General features: G+C 43.7%; 1 protein-coding gene across 4 annotated transcripts in view; it reads right to left on the bottom strand.

Moving 5' to 3' along the window:
* The window catches only part of JHY (junctional cadherin complex regulator), a 123,958-nt gene that overhangs the window by 10,852 nt on the left and 95,319 nt on the right, over nt 1-17,787 (bottom strand). For all 4 annotated transcript variants that reach the window (XM_033917297.1, XM_033917299.1, XM_033917301.1 and 1 more), the window contains exons 7-8: nt 11,436-11,516; nt 5,891-6,028 (exon numbers count right to left, since the gene is read on the bottom strand). In XM_033917297.1, coding sequence (XP_033773188.1) covers nt 5,891-6,028; nt 11,436-11,516 — 219 coding nt within the window. The remainder of the gene's footprint in view (nt 1-5,890; nt 6,029-11,435; nt 11,517-17,787) is intronic.

The following is a 17,787-nucleotide window of genomic DNA, read 5'->3' as shown; positions in this document are numbered from 1 at the left end:
CCTGCAATAAGCTCTGCACAAAGAAAGAAAATAAATCAAGGGAAACCCCCATGGGGGTCCCCAGAGACACCCTACCCCAGCAGGGGTCCCTGCTGAAACCTTTCCATGTGTTTGCAATACAGGGGGAAGGTCACCTGAAGTTGCAGACAAAATAGAAGTTGTCTGTCAAAATGGCAAAGATCCCACCAAAAATAACCCCTCCAGGGCCTGTAGCGGCTGGAAATCTTGAACTGTCCCAGTCGCTAAAGCAGGCAAGCCAACAACAGCAGTTCAGGGAATCCCTCCGGAGGCAGTGACAGAAGACCGGGCTGCCTCACTGCTTTCAGCCGGCTCACGAGGCACTAAGGCCGGGAAGCTCTGGACGCCTGAAGCTGCTGCAGACAGAGCTCCATGACTGCACCGGCCCAAATCGTCAAGTTCAGGCCGGCCACGAGTGCCTCACAGCTAGACCAAATTGTATCTCACTCCCCCGGAGAAGGACACAATTGCTCCATACGCAACCTAGCTAGAAGAAAAGTGCCAGTTAGTGCAAAAATATAGTAAAATACAGTAAATTGACAGGGAAGCAACCCTGCAGACCGGCACTACCTCAGTATTTTTTTTCCACAGGCTCTCGAAGCAATATGCCTTGCTTGATTTAGGGGGCAAGGCTTACTGCTGAGGTTCCTCTAAAAAAAATGTGGGGAGGTGGAGGAAGTGAGGGGAGGGACCCCGCTTGAGACCCACCGGGTTTGACACCCCCGAGGTCGGACGGACCCCCAAACAGGGCTCACCCAAGCTCTGTCCGGCCAAAAACAGGGACTAGAAACCCCCCTAAACAAATTCCAACAGCCCTACCAAGGGAGATGGGTACAGCTCACTCAACACCTGCTGGAGACTGAAAGAAGACTGATAAGAATAGGGAAAGGTATCTCTTATGTACTATTCCACAGTTTTGTTTTCAGTCTCCACCTGCTGGTCATGATTGGATATATACCCACTCATAAAGATTAACCTCTACTGGTCTGGAGAGTGCTAAAGAATTTACAATTCTCATCTAGCTCATGTAACATCCTCCCACACTTCCTCTGAAGAGCTCTTGACTCCCTCTGCCAGCTCATCAGGTTTTTTTGCAATGAGGGGGAAAGATGACATTATTTTGGATGATTGTAACTTTGAATCCTTCTCTCATAATCTAGATTCTTTCTTGGTGTCATAGTATTTTGAGCAGCCAAAGGTAATAGTCTAATGGCCCATGAAAAATAAGCCAAAAAATGTTAATGCTGAAAAAGGGCTTCAAAGTGTCTCAAAGGCCCAAAATGGAAAAATTAACAAAATGCAACCAAAATCAAACAAAATACTGAAAAATAATAGAAATGAAGTACTATAAAGAAAACAACAAGAAAATAATAGTGGGAAGGCACAAAAACGATTTCAAAGTTTGATGTGCCAAGGAGATACCAAAGATACAGCTTCTCAGCTGTGCAGAAAACTAAGAGTTGATGGTTCCGCAAGCCGACGTCAGGTGAGAAGGCCCTGGCACAAATGTGATATGGGCAATGCCTAAAGATTTAAGTGACAGTGCATTTGGCAGCGTCCATACCAGGTTCCGTGGATGACATCACTCAAATGTGAGAATATAATGCCTGCTTGTCCTTGGAGAAACATTTATTTTTTCTACTTCACTCCATTTGAATTTTTGTTTAACACAGAATACATATCCATATGTAACAACTCACATCATGGTGAAGTGTCTTCATTCAACCAAAATGTGAATTTTTAAAGCACATGCCACAAAACTGTATTGTTATAGAATGAAGAAGTCTTGTTTAAAATTAGTTGTTGCACTAGAAAAAAGTTATAACTTTCATGAATTAGATCTGTAACATGATTATCAGTTCTTTTTTAATTTCAATTTATATCAGACAAATGAAAAAGAAAATATGTAATACATTATTATACAGAAGTAAAAATATTCCAAAAAAAGGAAGAAAAATATATGCTAGTTAAGTCCACATCCTGAAAGAGAGGAGTCTAAATATCCCATTCTTAAATTTATTTTAACGTTTTTAGCTCTGTAAACCGGCCAGATACATGATGATGGTCGGTATATTAAAATGTAAATAAACTTGGAAATAAAGGATCCTACAGTCCTAATATATAATGCTAATTATCCTAATTACCCACAAATATATCTGCTTTCCCTACTATGAGCAGTTCTAAGTTAGAGCAACCATAAATCTGTGAAACTAGGCCATTTTCTTCCAGTCTTGGTTTATTTAATCTTTACCTCAAAGCACTGTGGGACTGTTAAACCTGTATTACTTCTAGTGAAACAGTAAAATCACAAAGCCCAGAAGGCTTTACAAGGGGAAATTTAAAAAAAAAAACAAAAACAAACACAAAAACCATAGACACACAAAACACCAACAAAAGAAAGCAGGAGAGGATAAAAATGCCCTGGTGTTTATGAAGCCATCTGGTTTCCCTATGCTGGGGGAAGGGAGGTTCTTTGAGAAGGTCCTCTTTATAGAGCTTTTCAAGCTCTGGGGGTGCTTTGACATTTTGAAAGACTCTAAACTCAAAGCAACAAAAACTGCCGAACAGAGCACTTGTGGAGCACTTATCTGATCTAGAAAGAGGCCAATGGATCAGACAAGTATGGATATATGGCATTGCAGGTGCACTGTCTGGCTATACTACTCTATCAATTGGTCGACCTGCCACATTTAAGGAAAGAAAATACAATAAGGATACTATAAGCAGTCAAGAACTAGCTAGCCTTGAAGAATACACTGGCAGATTGAATTTTGTTTTATATAAAGGTACAGCAAAGCTTTCCTCTTTGGTCTGGCAGCTCCCTCCTACTCCACTGGGCTTCTAGGTCAATCAGGACTCTGTTGGGTTATGGTGCTATAAGCCTTCATTCACAATACCTGGGATTTCCCTCCCGCCTAATTTTATAACCTCTCCCCAAAATCTTTGACCTCCAGAACTTAGCTAACACAAACCATAAGAAGGGCCAGATTTACATGACTCTTTACATATTTAGGGATCCATAGGCAATCTGGGAGAGAAATAAAATATCCCTTCCACAAACACGCTTACTACTGTTCCTTGCAACCTGCTATGGATAGACAACAATACCAGCCACACTGCCCAGGCTTCTGTTGAAAAGATTAGGAAGCTTCCTGCTGCATCCAAACCCCTTGGGCCATCTACCCCTGAAACATAGGAACATTATGGCAGATAAAAGCCAAATGGCCCTTCTAGTCTGCCCATCTGCAGTAACCATTATCTCTTTATCTTTCTGAGAGATCCCACCCTGTGAATGCTGGTATCTGCTATAAGCACCACCCATAGGGAGGGATCATGGGACATGCCTTTGAAGAGATATTATAGGTACTGCCACACTGCAATGATATGTAAGCTTCCAGCTGCAGCTCTAATTGAACCTCATACTTCTGGCACTGTGGTGACCATTTGAACAGAAGAGACCACTGCGGAGCTCAAGCCCATAGTACCACTTCAAGGGTCACCACCAGGAGGTCAGCAACTGATGGTAGTCCGAGACCCTTGGTGTCAACTACTCCAGAAAACTCCATAGCTGAGGCATAAACCTTTGTATCCTGTCCTTGCCTACCTACATGCTGAAGCAAACTCCTAAGTATTCCAGCAACGGGCTCTTGGCATAATTGATCATCCAGCTCAATTACTCCAGAATCTGGACCATTCTGAACAAGGTCATCCTCAGATCAGCCAGTTGTCTGTGTAAGGATTTACTCAAATACTTTCCTTGTAAAGGGAGGCTACCAGAATCGTCAGAACAGTTCTGGGAGGCCTATAGCCAACCTAAAAGGTATCAGCCTGAATTGGAAATATTTGCCTAATATACAGAACCTCAGAAACCATTGCTGGGCCTGACCACTGCAATCACTAACTACAGAGTTTCTATGCAAAACCTCAAGACTTTCAATGCTGAATCGATACCCTTGAGATCCCACTCCTCCAGTACCATCCACTAGAGGGTTCTTATGATGTGGAAAGAACCTCAAAACCCTCCTCAGAGCTTCTAGAATGGGTCCCTATCCCAAGACTTCTCAACTGGCACTGCTCTTCTCTCTTTGAGAAGGATATCACCGGGAAATTAGAGAGGGAATATTTTCCTGTCTAAACAGGTGAACTACAGGGAATTCATCTGCCTCCAAAAGGGGAGCATTCTTCCTGCTCCAGCAACAAAGCTCCCTTAGGGTGAGAGGTCCTCATTGTCCCCCAAGCACCATTCATTATTACTTCCCAGGGTGAAAGGAGAACTTCCATTACTCTCTTGCAGTTCTGGGGTCCCTATGGGTATCTTTAGATTCCAGTCCACAGCCCCTTCACACAGTTTGTAATTTTGTGCAATAGCTGTGCTCTCATGATTGAAGAGCTAACTCCTCCTCCCGAGTTTAGCTATCCTTCCCCTGAAGCTTTGCTTGTATGCATTAGGTCTTAATTTTTATAGCTTTCCAAACAGGGGAAATGGGGAGAAAAAGGGGGGAGGGGCAAAAATGAGAGAGATATGAGATGGAAGACCACAAGTAGACAAAAACGCAAACAATGATCAGGGAGAACCCCTCCATACTTACCACCCCCTGTAGGATCCCTTGGGACCCTCAATGCTAGATAGAAAGCCATCGGGGAGGACTGTAACCTAGCCCTGGTTCAGGGACTACAAATCTGCCAAAGCTCAGTAATAGGAAGGTCCTTGAACCAACCTCTCAGAGCTACCATTTTGTCTCCCCAATCTAGCTAAGGAGAGGGTCATAGCCCAGTATCTGGGAATCAGATCTGCAACCATCTACTGAAGGCAGAGAATACATTTCCCCACCTAGTCCTTTAAACAGTCATTTAAACAGTTTCAGACTTCCATCATGCAAATAGATAAATGAACAAAGAGACAGATCCACTATCAACAACTGGCACTCTTACACCAGCAAAACATGTCTAAAATTATATGCACCAACCCTTTATATTGGCAGTGATGTCACAGAACTTCAGTGTTCTCTGCCTCCTTCTGTTACCGTGTTTCCCTGAAAATAAGACAGTGTCTTATATTAATTTTAGGCCCAAAAAAGGTACTAGGTCTTATTTTCGGGGTATGTACATGATCATCTCTCCCTTCATCTCCTTCACCCCAATTCTTCCTCTTTCCTTTCTCTCTCTCACATGTGCAGCATCTTTCCTCCCCTCCCTTGTGCAACAGGACCCTTACCCAGCTTCCCTTCCATTCCTCCTATCCCTTGTGCAGCAGAACCCTTGAGCGAGCACCGCCCCCCCAGCACCTGCTCCCGCAACCACCGCGCAGCCGAATCCCCATCCTTACCTCCCTCCCATCGGAACCCTGCCGCGAGCCCTACTTACCTCCCTAAGCAGTGTTGGGCCGGCAGCACTCTAAATAGGCAGAATGAATTCATGGGTGGACAAGGCCGAAGCAGCCTGTTTAGAGTGCTGCCGGCCCAATGCTGCTTAAGGAGGTAAGTAGAGCTCACAGCAGGATTCCGATGGGAGGGAAGGATGGGGATTTGGCGGGTGCTTGGAGGGGGTGGTGCAGGTGCTTGGAGGGGGTGGTGCTCGCTCAAGGGTTCTGCTGCACAAGGGATGGGAGGGAAGGGAAACTGCCAGCGAATCCTGGGCTTATTTTGGGGGTAGAGCTTATATTAAGACCTACCCCGAAATCCTGCTAAGGCTTATTTTAGGGGTAGGTCTTATTTTCGGGGAAACACGGTACTTGTGAAGCAGAATCCACTGATCTGAATTAATCTAGCAGGAGTAAAACAAATTCCCTGTTCCTCACCCTGAATGCATTCCCATATTTTTATTTCTTTTCTTACAGGTTAATATCAAGACGTTCAAATGGTATGTGTGGTACCTTGAATCTGGATATTGAAGATTTCTTTTCATTCTGTATCGCTGCTTTGGCTGGAGGTTTTGACGTGAATAGCATACTCCTTTTATTGTGCTCATTAACTCGTTTTGCATATTCCTTTTGCTGCTTTAATTGTTCTGACTTGAAAGAAAATAGACAATGAACTTTTTATTTAAATATTAGCTCTTTACAAAATCTTAGATACTTTGGCCCTGGTTCTATAAAAGATGCCTAACTTAATCCAGGTGCAAATGCTTAATCAGTGCCGATAACTAACAATTAGCACTTTATAATTGGCTTAAATTAAAATTATTTTGAGTAGCAGGCACCTAACTCCGTAGGTGCCTACCACTTTTGTGCAGGCTACCTAGCCCAAGGTATGGATAGGGGCGGATCATGGGCATGTATTGCATGTGGGTGACTAAAGTGGACTTAGGCACCAGTAATTAAACCAAGAAAACTCTGACATAAATAGGGTGTGCCTAAGTCCACTTTAGGCACCTAACTGAAGACTGGCAGGCGCTATGTGCCGTGTTCCTCAGTGCCTATATCTTAGGCACCATTTATAGAATCAGGGCCTTTAGGCTTTACATTCAGCCTGCAGCAGTTTTTAAAGATGCAAACAGCTGCAAGCAGCAGAGGCATAGGCCAGACCTCAAATTTTGGATGAGCCACTGGGTAAACTGGGTGGGCACATGTAGTCTCCATGCACCCCCCCCCACCAACCACCATCTCAAAACATTAAATATCTGAGTTGGTAGGGGTTCCCACACTCCACCAGTTGCAGAGGTCCTGTCATGGCACTGTCCATGTGCTGTCGCTGCTCTGTTCCCTCATTCATGCTCAGTTTTTGCACATAAGAACATAAGCAGTGCCTCCGCTGGGTCAGACCAGAGGTCCATCATGCCCAGCAGTCCGCACACGCGGTGGCCCAACAGGTCCAGGACCTGAACTGTAATCCTCTATCTATACCCCTCTATCCCCTTTTCCAGCAGGAAATTGTCCAATCCTTTCTTGAACCCCAGTACCGTATGCTGCCTATTACGTCCTCTGGAAGTGCATTCCAGGTGTCCACTACATGTTGGGTGAAGAAGAACTTCCTAGCATTGGTTTTGAATCTGTCCCCTTTCAGTTTTTCTGAATGCCCTCTTGTTCTTTTATTTTTCGAAAGTTTGAAGAATCAGTTCCTCTCCACTCTCTCTATCCTTTCATGATCTTGTAAGTCTCTATCATATCCCCTCTAAGTCTCCTCTTCTCCAGGGAAAAGAGTCCCAGTTTTTCCAATCTCTCAGCGTATGAAAGTTTTTCCATACCTTTTATCAGATGTGTCACTCTCCTCTGAACACTCTCGAGTAACGCCATATCTTTCTTAAGGTACGGTGACCAATATTGGACGCAGTACTCCAGATGCAGACGCACCATCGCTCGATACAACGGCAGGATAACTTCTTTCGTTCTGGTTGTAATACCCTTCTTGATTATGCCTAGCATTCTATTTGCCTTCTTAGCAGCCGCTGCGCACTGTGCTGTCGGCTTCATTGTCATGTCCACCATTACCCCCAAGTCCCTTTCTTGGGTACTCTCCTTCAATAATATCCCTCCCATTGTATAGCTGCACCTCAGGTTTCTGCTTCCCACATGTAATACTTTACATTTCTTAACGTTGAACTTCATCTGCAATCTCGTCGCCCATTCACCTAGTTTGTTCAAGTCTCTCTTAAATTCTTTGCAGTCCTCTTTAATCCGAGCTCCACTAAATAGTTTGGTGTCATCTGCAAATTTTATTATCTCACACTTCGCCCCTGTTTCTAGATCATTTATGAATATATTAAATAGAAGCGGCCTGAGCACCGAGCCCTGAGGGACACCACTCATGACCCTCCTCCAGTCTGAGTAGTGGCCCTTCACTCCCACCCTCTGTTTCCTACCCACCAACCAGTTTCTGATCCATCTATGTATGTCTCCTTCCACCCCATGGCTCTTCAGTTTCCGAAGTAGGCGTTTGGGGGGTACTTTGTCAAAGGCTTTGTCAAAGGCATGAAAATTAAGCATGTGCAGCAAGGGGAGGCCAGCACAACAGTAATGCGTAGATAGTGCTGCCGGCTGGAACAAGTAGGAAAAAGAACTATTCTGGCCACCAAAGGACCTCTGCTGTTGATGGGGTTTGGGGATCCCCACCAGCCATAACAAGGGCATAAGAATTTTGGGTGACCTTGAACCCAAAGTGAGTGGGCCTAGACTCATCATTGGCTGCACTGCTGGCAGGCAGAATTAAGGCCAGAAGCCCAGATATTAAATACCAAGTCATGTCCAGGCACCAAAATAGGATATCTAGATTAGCATGGATACCTGGAAGTTAACCAGGCACCAGCCTTATTCAGACCAGTGCTTAGTTAGCTTCCGGATAAAGATAGGATAGCCTTTTTGTTATTCTAAATTTGTGCCCTTACATAACCTTTTAATGGACTAAATATCCTCACTAACTGGTTAAGTACAGGCTCCATCCACAGATCACCCTAGCACTAAACGAGACCATGCCACAGTGATCAAAGACAATATTCATCAACTTTGCTTGGTTAAGTGCCACTAAATATCGCAACTGGTTCACTTAAATCTTTATTTTTTATTAGAGTAAAATCATCTTCTGTGACACATTACATAATTACTACTACCAATATCTAAATTGTGTCCTATAGGGCTAGATTCACAAAGCAAACCAATCGTATACCGATCGGTTTGCGACCCCATTAGGAGCAAAGTTCCCTCTGGCCTGATTCACTTACCTTTCCTGCGATCCGCTTCAAATCCGTGCATGCAAATGAGGAAAAACGCATGCAAAGTAGACAAGGATGCGATTCGCCAACCAAAATTTTAAAACCGACTGGGCTGGCCGATCAACCCAAGAAGCGACTGCTGGAGACCAGTTGAAAACGTCTTTCCGACTCTCCAGCTCCATAGAAGCCCTGCTCTGTCCCGATCTGTCTCCTGCCTGCTGCCCTGCTCTGCCTTGATCGCCACCCTGCTCTTCCCCATCTCTCCTGCCCTTCCCTGCACTGCGAGCCTGTGGTTTTAACCCGCGAGTTTAAGCGGGTTAAAACCACGGACTCGTTGGTCTACAAAAGTTAAAAAAAAAAAGTTAAAATAAAAAAATAATAAAAAACTTGCATCTCACAGAGTTCTTGACGCATGCACAGACCATCTACAGATGGTCAGCGCATGCGCGGGATCACACAGTAGCGATCCATGTAGGTCAGATGAGGGCATTCCTCCGAGCGCCCTCATTTGAATGTTTTCATGCTGTGAATTCGTCGGGCCTGAGAGGATCGGCCACGGATCGCCCAGGAAAAATGGGTTAGAGAATCTAGCCCATACTGCTGTTTAACATAGCATTTTCTAAAGGGTAACAGTTCTAAAGTAAATTCACAAGTCTCCTCCCTGGAGAAGAAAGGCCCTTCTTTGGGATGAGCAAGACAATCCTCCCAGGGCAGGATTTCAAATGAGGTTGTGTATAAGCAAGGAGGGAGACATTCTGCAATCCCCACCCCAAAATGTCCAATCATAATCATCCCCTCTCCCAATCAGACAAAGCCCATAACATAAGAACATAAGAACATAAGAAATGCCTCTGCTGGGTCAGACCCGAGGTCCATCGTGCCCAGCAGTCCGCTCACGCGGCGGCCCAACAGGTCCAGGACCTGTGCAGTAATCTTCTATCTATACCCCTCTATCCCCATTTCCAGTAGGAATTTGTCCAATCCTTTCTTGAACCCCAGTACCGTACTCTGCCTTATAACGTCCTCTGGAAGCGCATTCCAGGTGTCCACCACACGTTGGGTAAAGAAGAACTTCCTAGCATTTGTTTTGAATCTGTCCCCTTTCAACTTTTCCGAATGCCCTCTTGTTCTCTTATTTTTCGAAAGTTCGAAGAATCTGTCCCTCTCTACTCTCTCTATGCCCTTCATGATCTTGTAAGTCTCTATCATATCCCCTCTAAGTCTCCTCTTCTCCAGGGAAAAGAGACCCAGCTTCTCCAATCTCTCAGAATATGACAGGTTTTCCATACCTATTATCAGACGTGTTGCTCTCCTTTGAACCCTCTCGACTAATGCCATATCCTTCTTAAGATACGGCGACCAATATTGGACGCAGTACTCCAAATGCGGGCGCACCATCGCCCGATACAATGGCAGGATAACTTCTTTCGTTCTGGCTGTAATACCCTTTTTGATTATACCAAGCATTCTATTCGCTCTCTTAGCGGCCGCTGCACACTGTGCCGACGGCTTCATTGTCATGTCCACCATTACCCCCAAGTCCCTTTCCTGGGTACTCTTATTCAATAACATCCCTCCCATTGTATAGTTGTACCTCGAGTTTCTGCTCCCCACATGTAATACTTTACATTTTTCAATGTTGAACTTCATCTGCCATTTCGCCGCCCATTCTTCTAATTTGTTCAAGTCCCTTTGCAACTTTTCGCAGTCCTCTGTAGTCCGAGCTCCATTAAATAGTTTGGTGTCGTCCGCAAATTTTATTATCTCGCACTTCGTTCCTGTTTCTAGATCATTTATGAAGATATTAAATAGCAGCGGCCCGAGCACCGAGCCCTGCGGGACACCACTCGTGACCCTCCTCCAGTCGGAGTAGTGACCCTTCACTCCTACCCTTTGTTTTCTACCCTCCAACCAGTTTCTGATCCATCTATGTACGTCTCCTTCCACCCCATGGTTCTTCAGTTTCCGGAGTAGACGTTCATGGGGCACCTTGTCAAAGGCTTTTTGGAAATCTAGATATATGATGTCTATGGGGTCTCCTTTGTCCATCCGTTTGTTGATCCCTTCGAAGAAGTGCAATAAGTTCGTTAGGCACGATCTTCCCTTGCAGAAACCATGCTGGCTGGTTATCAGAAGTTCATTTTTTTCAAAATGTTGATCGATGTTTTCTTTTATCAGTGCCCCTTACCTTGTAACAGATCCTGAGTAATAAGAAGGCAATATCTAATACAGCACAGGGCCAGCAAGCTCTCAGATAACAAGAGTTCCTGCCCCTTCTGCACACACAGGTTTCTATAGTAACAGAAAGCCTATACAAGTAGAGAGGGCATGGCGCCTCAGGTCCAGTCAGCATTGAAGGGGTCCTAGGCCCCATTCTGCACTCTGCAACAGAAATTGTCACTCAGGATCAGCTATAGTAAGTAGCCTTAGGTTCAGATAAATGCATGCATGCAGTGGCAACACTCCAGTGCCTATCAAAATTTGACATCAGAGACAGTTGCCTAAATTGCCTATTCTTAAATCCAAGCCTGACTCCTCCTTTATCCTTCACCCCTAAAGTTTCAAAGAGGTTTTGAACCCAATATCCCCACTACTACCACCAACACATCTGTGCCTGCCTATCCCATCTGATGCTACAGAATGTTGCTGCCTCTTGTTTCTGATTTGAAAATAGGTCCAGATGACCTGATGCATTCCCATATGCCTATTTCTCTCTGTCTATTTTGCATAAAAGTACTTGCTTTATAACGAATGGCATACATTTTGATACTTACTTTTTCTTTGATGACCTCATAATCAGGCCCTAGACCTCCAAGTTTCACTTTCTGGTTCATGTAACCTTTCAGCCTAATGATCTAGAAGGAAAAAAATCAGGTCTAAATGTAATATTATTAATATTAATAATAAACAGGATTTTTCTTTAAAGTCACAACCCTTAGCTCAGGATGGTTTATGCAAAAAGAAAACTGTTTGGCAACTCAATATATAATTTACAAAACCAAACTGTAGATGTTTAAGTTTTCATAGACACTTGAAATTTCACATAGGTTTGTTCTAACCTCATTTTCATAGGTAGCGAGTTCCATAAACCTGGAAAAAGAGGTGGCCAATATGACCTTCTTCCAGGATACATGCAGACAGGATAGCTTCCATATAATAATTTCAAAACATAACATTTTGAACTCAATGTGGGCGGCTACGAGTACAGCAAGCCAATGTAAAATACCTGTACTTCAAAAGTGGAGCCACTCTATCATATTTACAATTAAGTAAAATAACCCATAAATTAATTTTAAATAATGCACCGTACATACTCAAATATTAACCAATCAGAATATAAACTGAGGTGACCTTTTTCCCCCCAAAATTGAGGAAATTTTCCCCCCAAAATTAAGGTTGACTAGAGTATAAACCAAGATTAGAAATTTGGGTGATCCTGGTGAGAAAGTCTACAAAGATTAGACATTCTTACTATAGGTTTTAACACAATTTTTTTTTAACTTTAAATATTTTTATTAGCACAAAACCACACATTTGCAATAATAGCAATTTAAACAGTTCCTCTGATTTTAGGTTTTCGTTCCCACATCTCCTAGTAGCTTGAGAAGCCTTTGGGAAAAATGTATTTTGGGGGTCTGCCCATGAAGGTTCCCTAGTGGCTACATGAGCTTGAAGGTAAGAAGCAGTAAGAAACTAGAACAGAAAAATGAACCCAAACAATGCCCTATCCAGTCCACCCATCCATACTAACTGCTTAACTCTATAATTCCCGCCTTACCCCCAATGTATTAAGTAAATAGCAGCACTTGCAGTACCCCCTCACACACACACTATCTTTCATGGATGCTCCCCCCTCAGCCAGCCATTAAGAACTTGATCCTTCAACCCAGTATCCCTGAACTGGGATAAATGTTGTAGTCGGTGAGGTTGACAGGTGAGGAAGAGAGATAAAAGAGAGATAAAAGAGAGTAGAAAGGAGGAAAGGTGGCAACCCTAGCAGGAGTTAACTGAGTGTGGCCTGGAAAACTAGTGGTCTCCATGTCCTCAGCCATGATGCTTACTGTTGAAGAAAGCTGCTACTACTGCTGTTGCCGCCCCCAATGCTGAAGAAAGCTGTTCCTGAAACCACTGAACTTAATAAAGGCACCACTACCCTTCAAGGACTTCCCCCCTCAGAACCAGAAGAACCTCAGAGAGGGTGTGAGAAGGCAGGCCATGAGTATGCGCAGATGCTCAAAGATCACCATACAGTGTTGTCGGCAGCTCCTTAATTCAGGTTTGGTGGTTGCAGCAACATCATTTTTGGCGTCGGGAGCAGGAGCAGCAGCAGCTTTGTAAAAATCATAAAAGTAATTCCAGCTGAGGGGGAATGTCCATGAAGAATGGTGGTGCCTGTATTAATTGCATGGGGGAGGGGGAGGAGGGTGTAGCCACTCTGGTGGTTATCGTGGTGGCAGGGAGAGAGCTTACACACCGATGCCTACAGCCCGTCAGGGGTTGAGTAGAAGAGGTCATTTATAAACCGAGACCCCCATATTGAAACAATATATAACATGGAGAAAATGAATTAATAAACAGAGAAAATGGACTTATGCAGAGTTTTTGGTGATATAATATTCTCGTTGACATTGCCTTGGGAAATTTACTTCCGATGGTCCATAAAATTAAGAGAAGGAATGTTTGAAAGTTTAGTTTTTGGATATGTAATTATCTGAGCATAGTATTCTTTGGATAAACTAATATATATCCTTTAACATATTTTGGAATTGGTTATATTTTTCAACATTAATACATGGCCATTAATAGGAGATATAGAAAATCAGCCATATTACTGCTGCAGTAAAAATGGCCTTAGTGTACAGGAAAAACCCCCAAAAGGGTGCACAAAGGCGACTTTATACTGCAGAGCTCTCACTTGAACTTAAACCACTGACTATTGCAGTGTTCTCCCTAGCGCATTTTTGCCGGACGCTCCTCCCGGCTAATTTAGGTGCACGACCGGCTGTCGACTTTTTTTAAACCCTGGAGTATGGGTTCAATTCGCTACAGGCTAAGGTGGGAAATAGGGCAGCAAGTCGAAGGAAGGGAAGAAGGGAAGCAAGCTTACGTGCGCGGTGAGTTGTGCCTAAGGAGGGAGAGGGAGGAGGAGGAGGAGGAGCAGGAGGAGGAGGTGGAGGGGCTGGTAGGATGGTTGGTTTTTGGTTTGCCTCTGGACAGGAGGGGGAGTTTGGCATCTGCTTGCTTGGCCCCTCTTGGCACTTGTTGTTGTGATGCGGTGTAGGGCAGGTGGTGAGCCCCTCGGCCGGCCAGCAAGGGGCTGCGGAAAAAAAATAAGAGCCCCCTCGGTCTTTAGCCATGAGTTCGTGATTCAAAATCATGCCGATATGGTGTGATGTGTGGCCATGGTCATCCTGCTGGGACTCATGTTCGAGGTATTGGGAGGCTGCTACCTGTGTGGCCTGTATGTGCCTGTCAGCCTGTGCAACCTCTGTAATGGAAAACAAAAAACCCCGTCCTCCATGCCTTGTCCCAGCACACCTAGCAGCGAACAATTTGTAGGGCTTACCAAGTTTCTAAAGCCTTATCCCACCAAACCGATGTTAACGGTTTTGCTTGCTGGGGTCATTAAAAAAAAGCTGTTTTGCGAAAGGGCTGCAGTAGGGAAAGGCTGTCAGATGTGAAGAATATATGGTTTCAGTTCCATGTGTTCTGAAAAGGGGGAGAAAGTCAAACATCCGGGTTATCTTTTCAACAACTTCAAGTAAGGGCATTGAATGTTAACTCGTGGGAAATACTCTGTAGTCACACCATGGGTTAGATTCTCTAACCTTCTGATCCGTATCCAATTTGTGGGCGATTGGAGGCAGGCCGACTGATTCACCAACCATCTTCATGCAAATGGGGGCAATTGGAGGCCCCATCCGACAAAACGGATCGATGGGTAGCAATCCTGACACATGTGCAGACCATCTACTTTGCCTGTAGATGGTCTGCGCATGTGTTTGCTGTCTGGTTTAAAAAAAAATTTATTTATTTTTTACTGGCCCTGACTCTCCTGCTCTCTGCTGCCCTTTCCTGCAGTGCAAGCTTGTGGTTTTAACCCACAGGTTTAAAGCGGGTTAAAACCATGGGCTCGCACTGCATAGAAGGGCAGCAGAGAGCAGGTCGTGGCAGAGAGCAGGAGAGCCGGGGAGGCAGAGAGAGAGAGAGTCAGGGAGGCAGAGAGCAGGTTTATTTCAGGGCTGCAGGGCCAGCAGGACAGTCGGAAAGGATGTTGCTTCTTGTTGATCGGCCAGCCCAGTCGGTGTTCAAGATTTTTGTTTAGTGAATCGCTGCCTGCCTACTTTGTATGCCATTTCCCCTCAATTTGCATGCATGGATTGGAATCGGATCGGCACACAGGTTAGTGAATCAGGTTGGAGGAAAATCAGGTCACAAACTGATCAGTACACGATCGGTTTGCTTAGTGAAAAACTTTCTGGGGAGAACACTGTATTGTATATGCATCATCTTCAAAATATCCAGAATGCAGCTGGGGGACCACCATGGGCACCATCTTTGCAGGGGCACCAGCACCTCTCCTCCTCTTCTTCCCCCTCCCCCCCCACATACCTCTTGAAATGTTTGCCGGCATAAGCAGCATCTTCCACCTGCTGCTCGCACCAGCCGCATCTTCCACCTGCTGCTCGCACCAGCCTCAGCCCCCGTCTGATGTCACTTCCAGGTTGTGGGACATTCAAGTTTCAAGTTTATTCAAAAATTTTATACACCGCCCAATTGGCCTTCTAGGCGGTGAACATTATGCTATACATCCTTTAAAACAATAGTCATAATTCAAAATATTTAAAAATACAAAAACAAACAGGAACAAAAAAGGAGAGAAGGATAGAACTACAATTTATCAAGTAAGAAAGAGAACATATAGGGAAAGGACAAAAGGGAGGGTAACAAAAAATAGATTAAAACTACATAGCCCTAAAAAGGGCATTTAGGTCTCGAAAGCATCAAGAAAAAGAAATGTTTTTAGTTTCATTTTAAAATGGTTAAGATTTGATTCTTCCCGTAAGTGGACAGGAGTATTATTCCAAAGAGATGGCGCGCTGAGAGAAAAAATGTTAGACCTCATTGTATTGATAAACTTCAGAGATGGAACTGATAGTAAATTTTTAGACACAGATCTTAAACATAAGAACATAAGAAATGGCTTCGCCGGATCAGACTCTAGGTCCATCCAGTCCGGCGACCCGCACCCGCGGAGGCCAAGCCAGGTGTTCCCTGATGAGAAACCTTGTTTACTCATATCCCCCAATGTGATTTGCAAGAAGGTGTGCATCCAACTTGCTCTTGAAACCCAGAATGCTGGTCTCCATCACGACCTCCTCGGGGAGAGCGTTCCAAGCGTCCACCACTCGTTGTGCGAAACAGAACTTCCTAATATTTGTCCTGGGCCTGGTGCCCCTCAGTTTCAGTCCATGACCTCTTGTCCGAGTCACATTTGACAATGTGAATAACGATGTTTCTTGCTCTATTTTGTCAAATCTTTTTAGTATTTTAAAAGTCTCTATCATGTCTCCTCGCAGTCTTCTCTTCTCGAGGGTGAACAATCCCAGTTTTCCGAGGCGTTCTGTGTAGCTCAAATTCTCGATACCTTTTACTAATGACTTAGAAGAACTATAGGGAATAAGAAGGTTATTGATAAATTCTAGTTGACTATTTTGTCTAGTTTTAAAAGGTCAGTAAAATAATTTTGTATGTGATTCTATATTCTACCGGCAGCCGATATGCTTTATAAAGGAGGGGTGTAACATGATCAAATTTCTTTGCGTTGAATATGATCTTCACTGCAGTGTTCTATATAATTTGGAGTCTTATTTCTTTTTTAATTATGCCCTTATAGAGCGCATTGCAGTAATCAATACAGGAAATCACAAGGGAGTGAATCAAGATATTCAGGGAAGTGGGCTCTAACATTTTGGATATAGATCTAATCATTCGTAGCCGGTGAAAACAGCGTTGAACAACTGTGCAGATATGGAGATGATAATTGAGTTTACTGTCGAAAATGATGCCATGTAATTTTAGGGATGACACAACTTGAAGAGATTGAGTTTTAAGAGTAATGGGAGATAAAAGGGAAAGTCCTTCTTTGTTGGGAAAAATCATTAATTTAGACTTTTCAATGTTCAAAGAGAGCATATGTAGGTCTAACTAGGCGTTGATTTTTTTTCCAATTTTTTGTTTATAAGATTTATTTCAGTTAAGTCGCTTAAATCTATTGGATGATGTCAGAAGGGAGTAGAGGCCGGTGCAAGCAGCAGGTGGAAGATGCTGCTTACGCCAGCAAACATTTCAAGAGGTCCGCAGGGGGTGGGTGTGATGCATGGAGTGGTGGGGAAGAATATGGGGCACATGGTGTGGCAATGCCGAGTGCCAACCTCCCTCACTGTACCACTGGTCAAGCTTATGACAGATGCTAGTATGTTTGACATCACACCTTTACATAGAGCTGAGCATCACATTAGATATGTATTTAAAATTATCATCCTTCTACATAAAAATATATTACTCTGATTTGACACTGTTTACTCATACAGTATGCACCTTCTAGAGCTCTCCATTCTACTACAGAAAGGAGCTAATTTTCAAAGCATATGAACATCCAGCTACTTGAAATGTCCAAATCACATTTCTGCAAAGGGAGTATAGGGACACTATATTGGCCATTTCTGCTTCGAAATTGAGCACTATAGGCACCAATGTAGCTTTATAAAATAGGCCCAAAATAGGCACCTATATGGCCTTCACAGATATCAATGTTATCTTTATAAAAATAGGCTATAACTTAAGCACCTATGTGAACTTCATATAAAAGGTGGCCTGTTATAAACTTAGTACGAAGGAAATTTTTTAATAATCTGCCCAATACATTGGATGCCTGCATAAGATACACCAATTTCCATAAGAAATGTAGTCACATTATTATGAGGCTCTTTTCCTAAGCTGCAGCAAAATCTGGCATTAGTGCATGCTAATTTAGAAATTTCCAATGACCAATTTTTAAAGTTTTTCATATTTTTTTATTTTGCAGGTTGTGCGCTAATGTTCGCATTAGCACACAGTATCTGC

The sequence above is a fragment of the Geotrypetes seraphini genome, chromosome 13 (genome assembly GCF_902459505.1).
Source record: "Geotrypetes seraphini chromosome 13, aGeoSer1.1, whole genome shotgun sequence".
NCBI lineage: Eukaryota > Metazoa > Chordata > Amphibia > Gymnophiona > Dermophiidae > Geotrypetes > Geotrypetes seraphini.
This window is presented reverse-complemented; position numbering and strand designations above follow the sequence as displayed.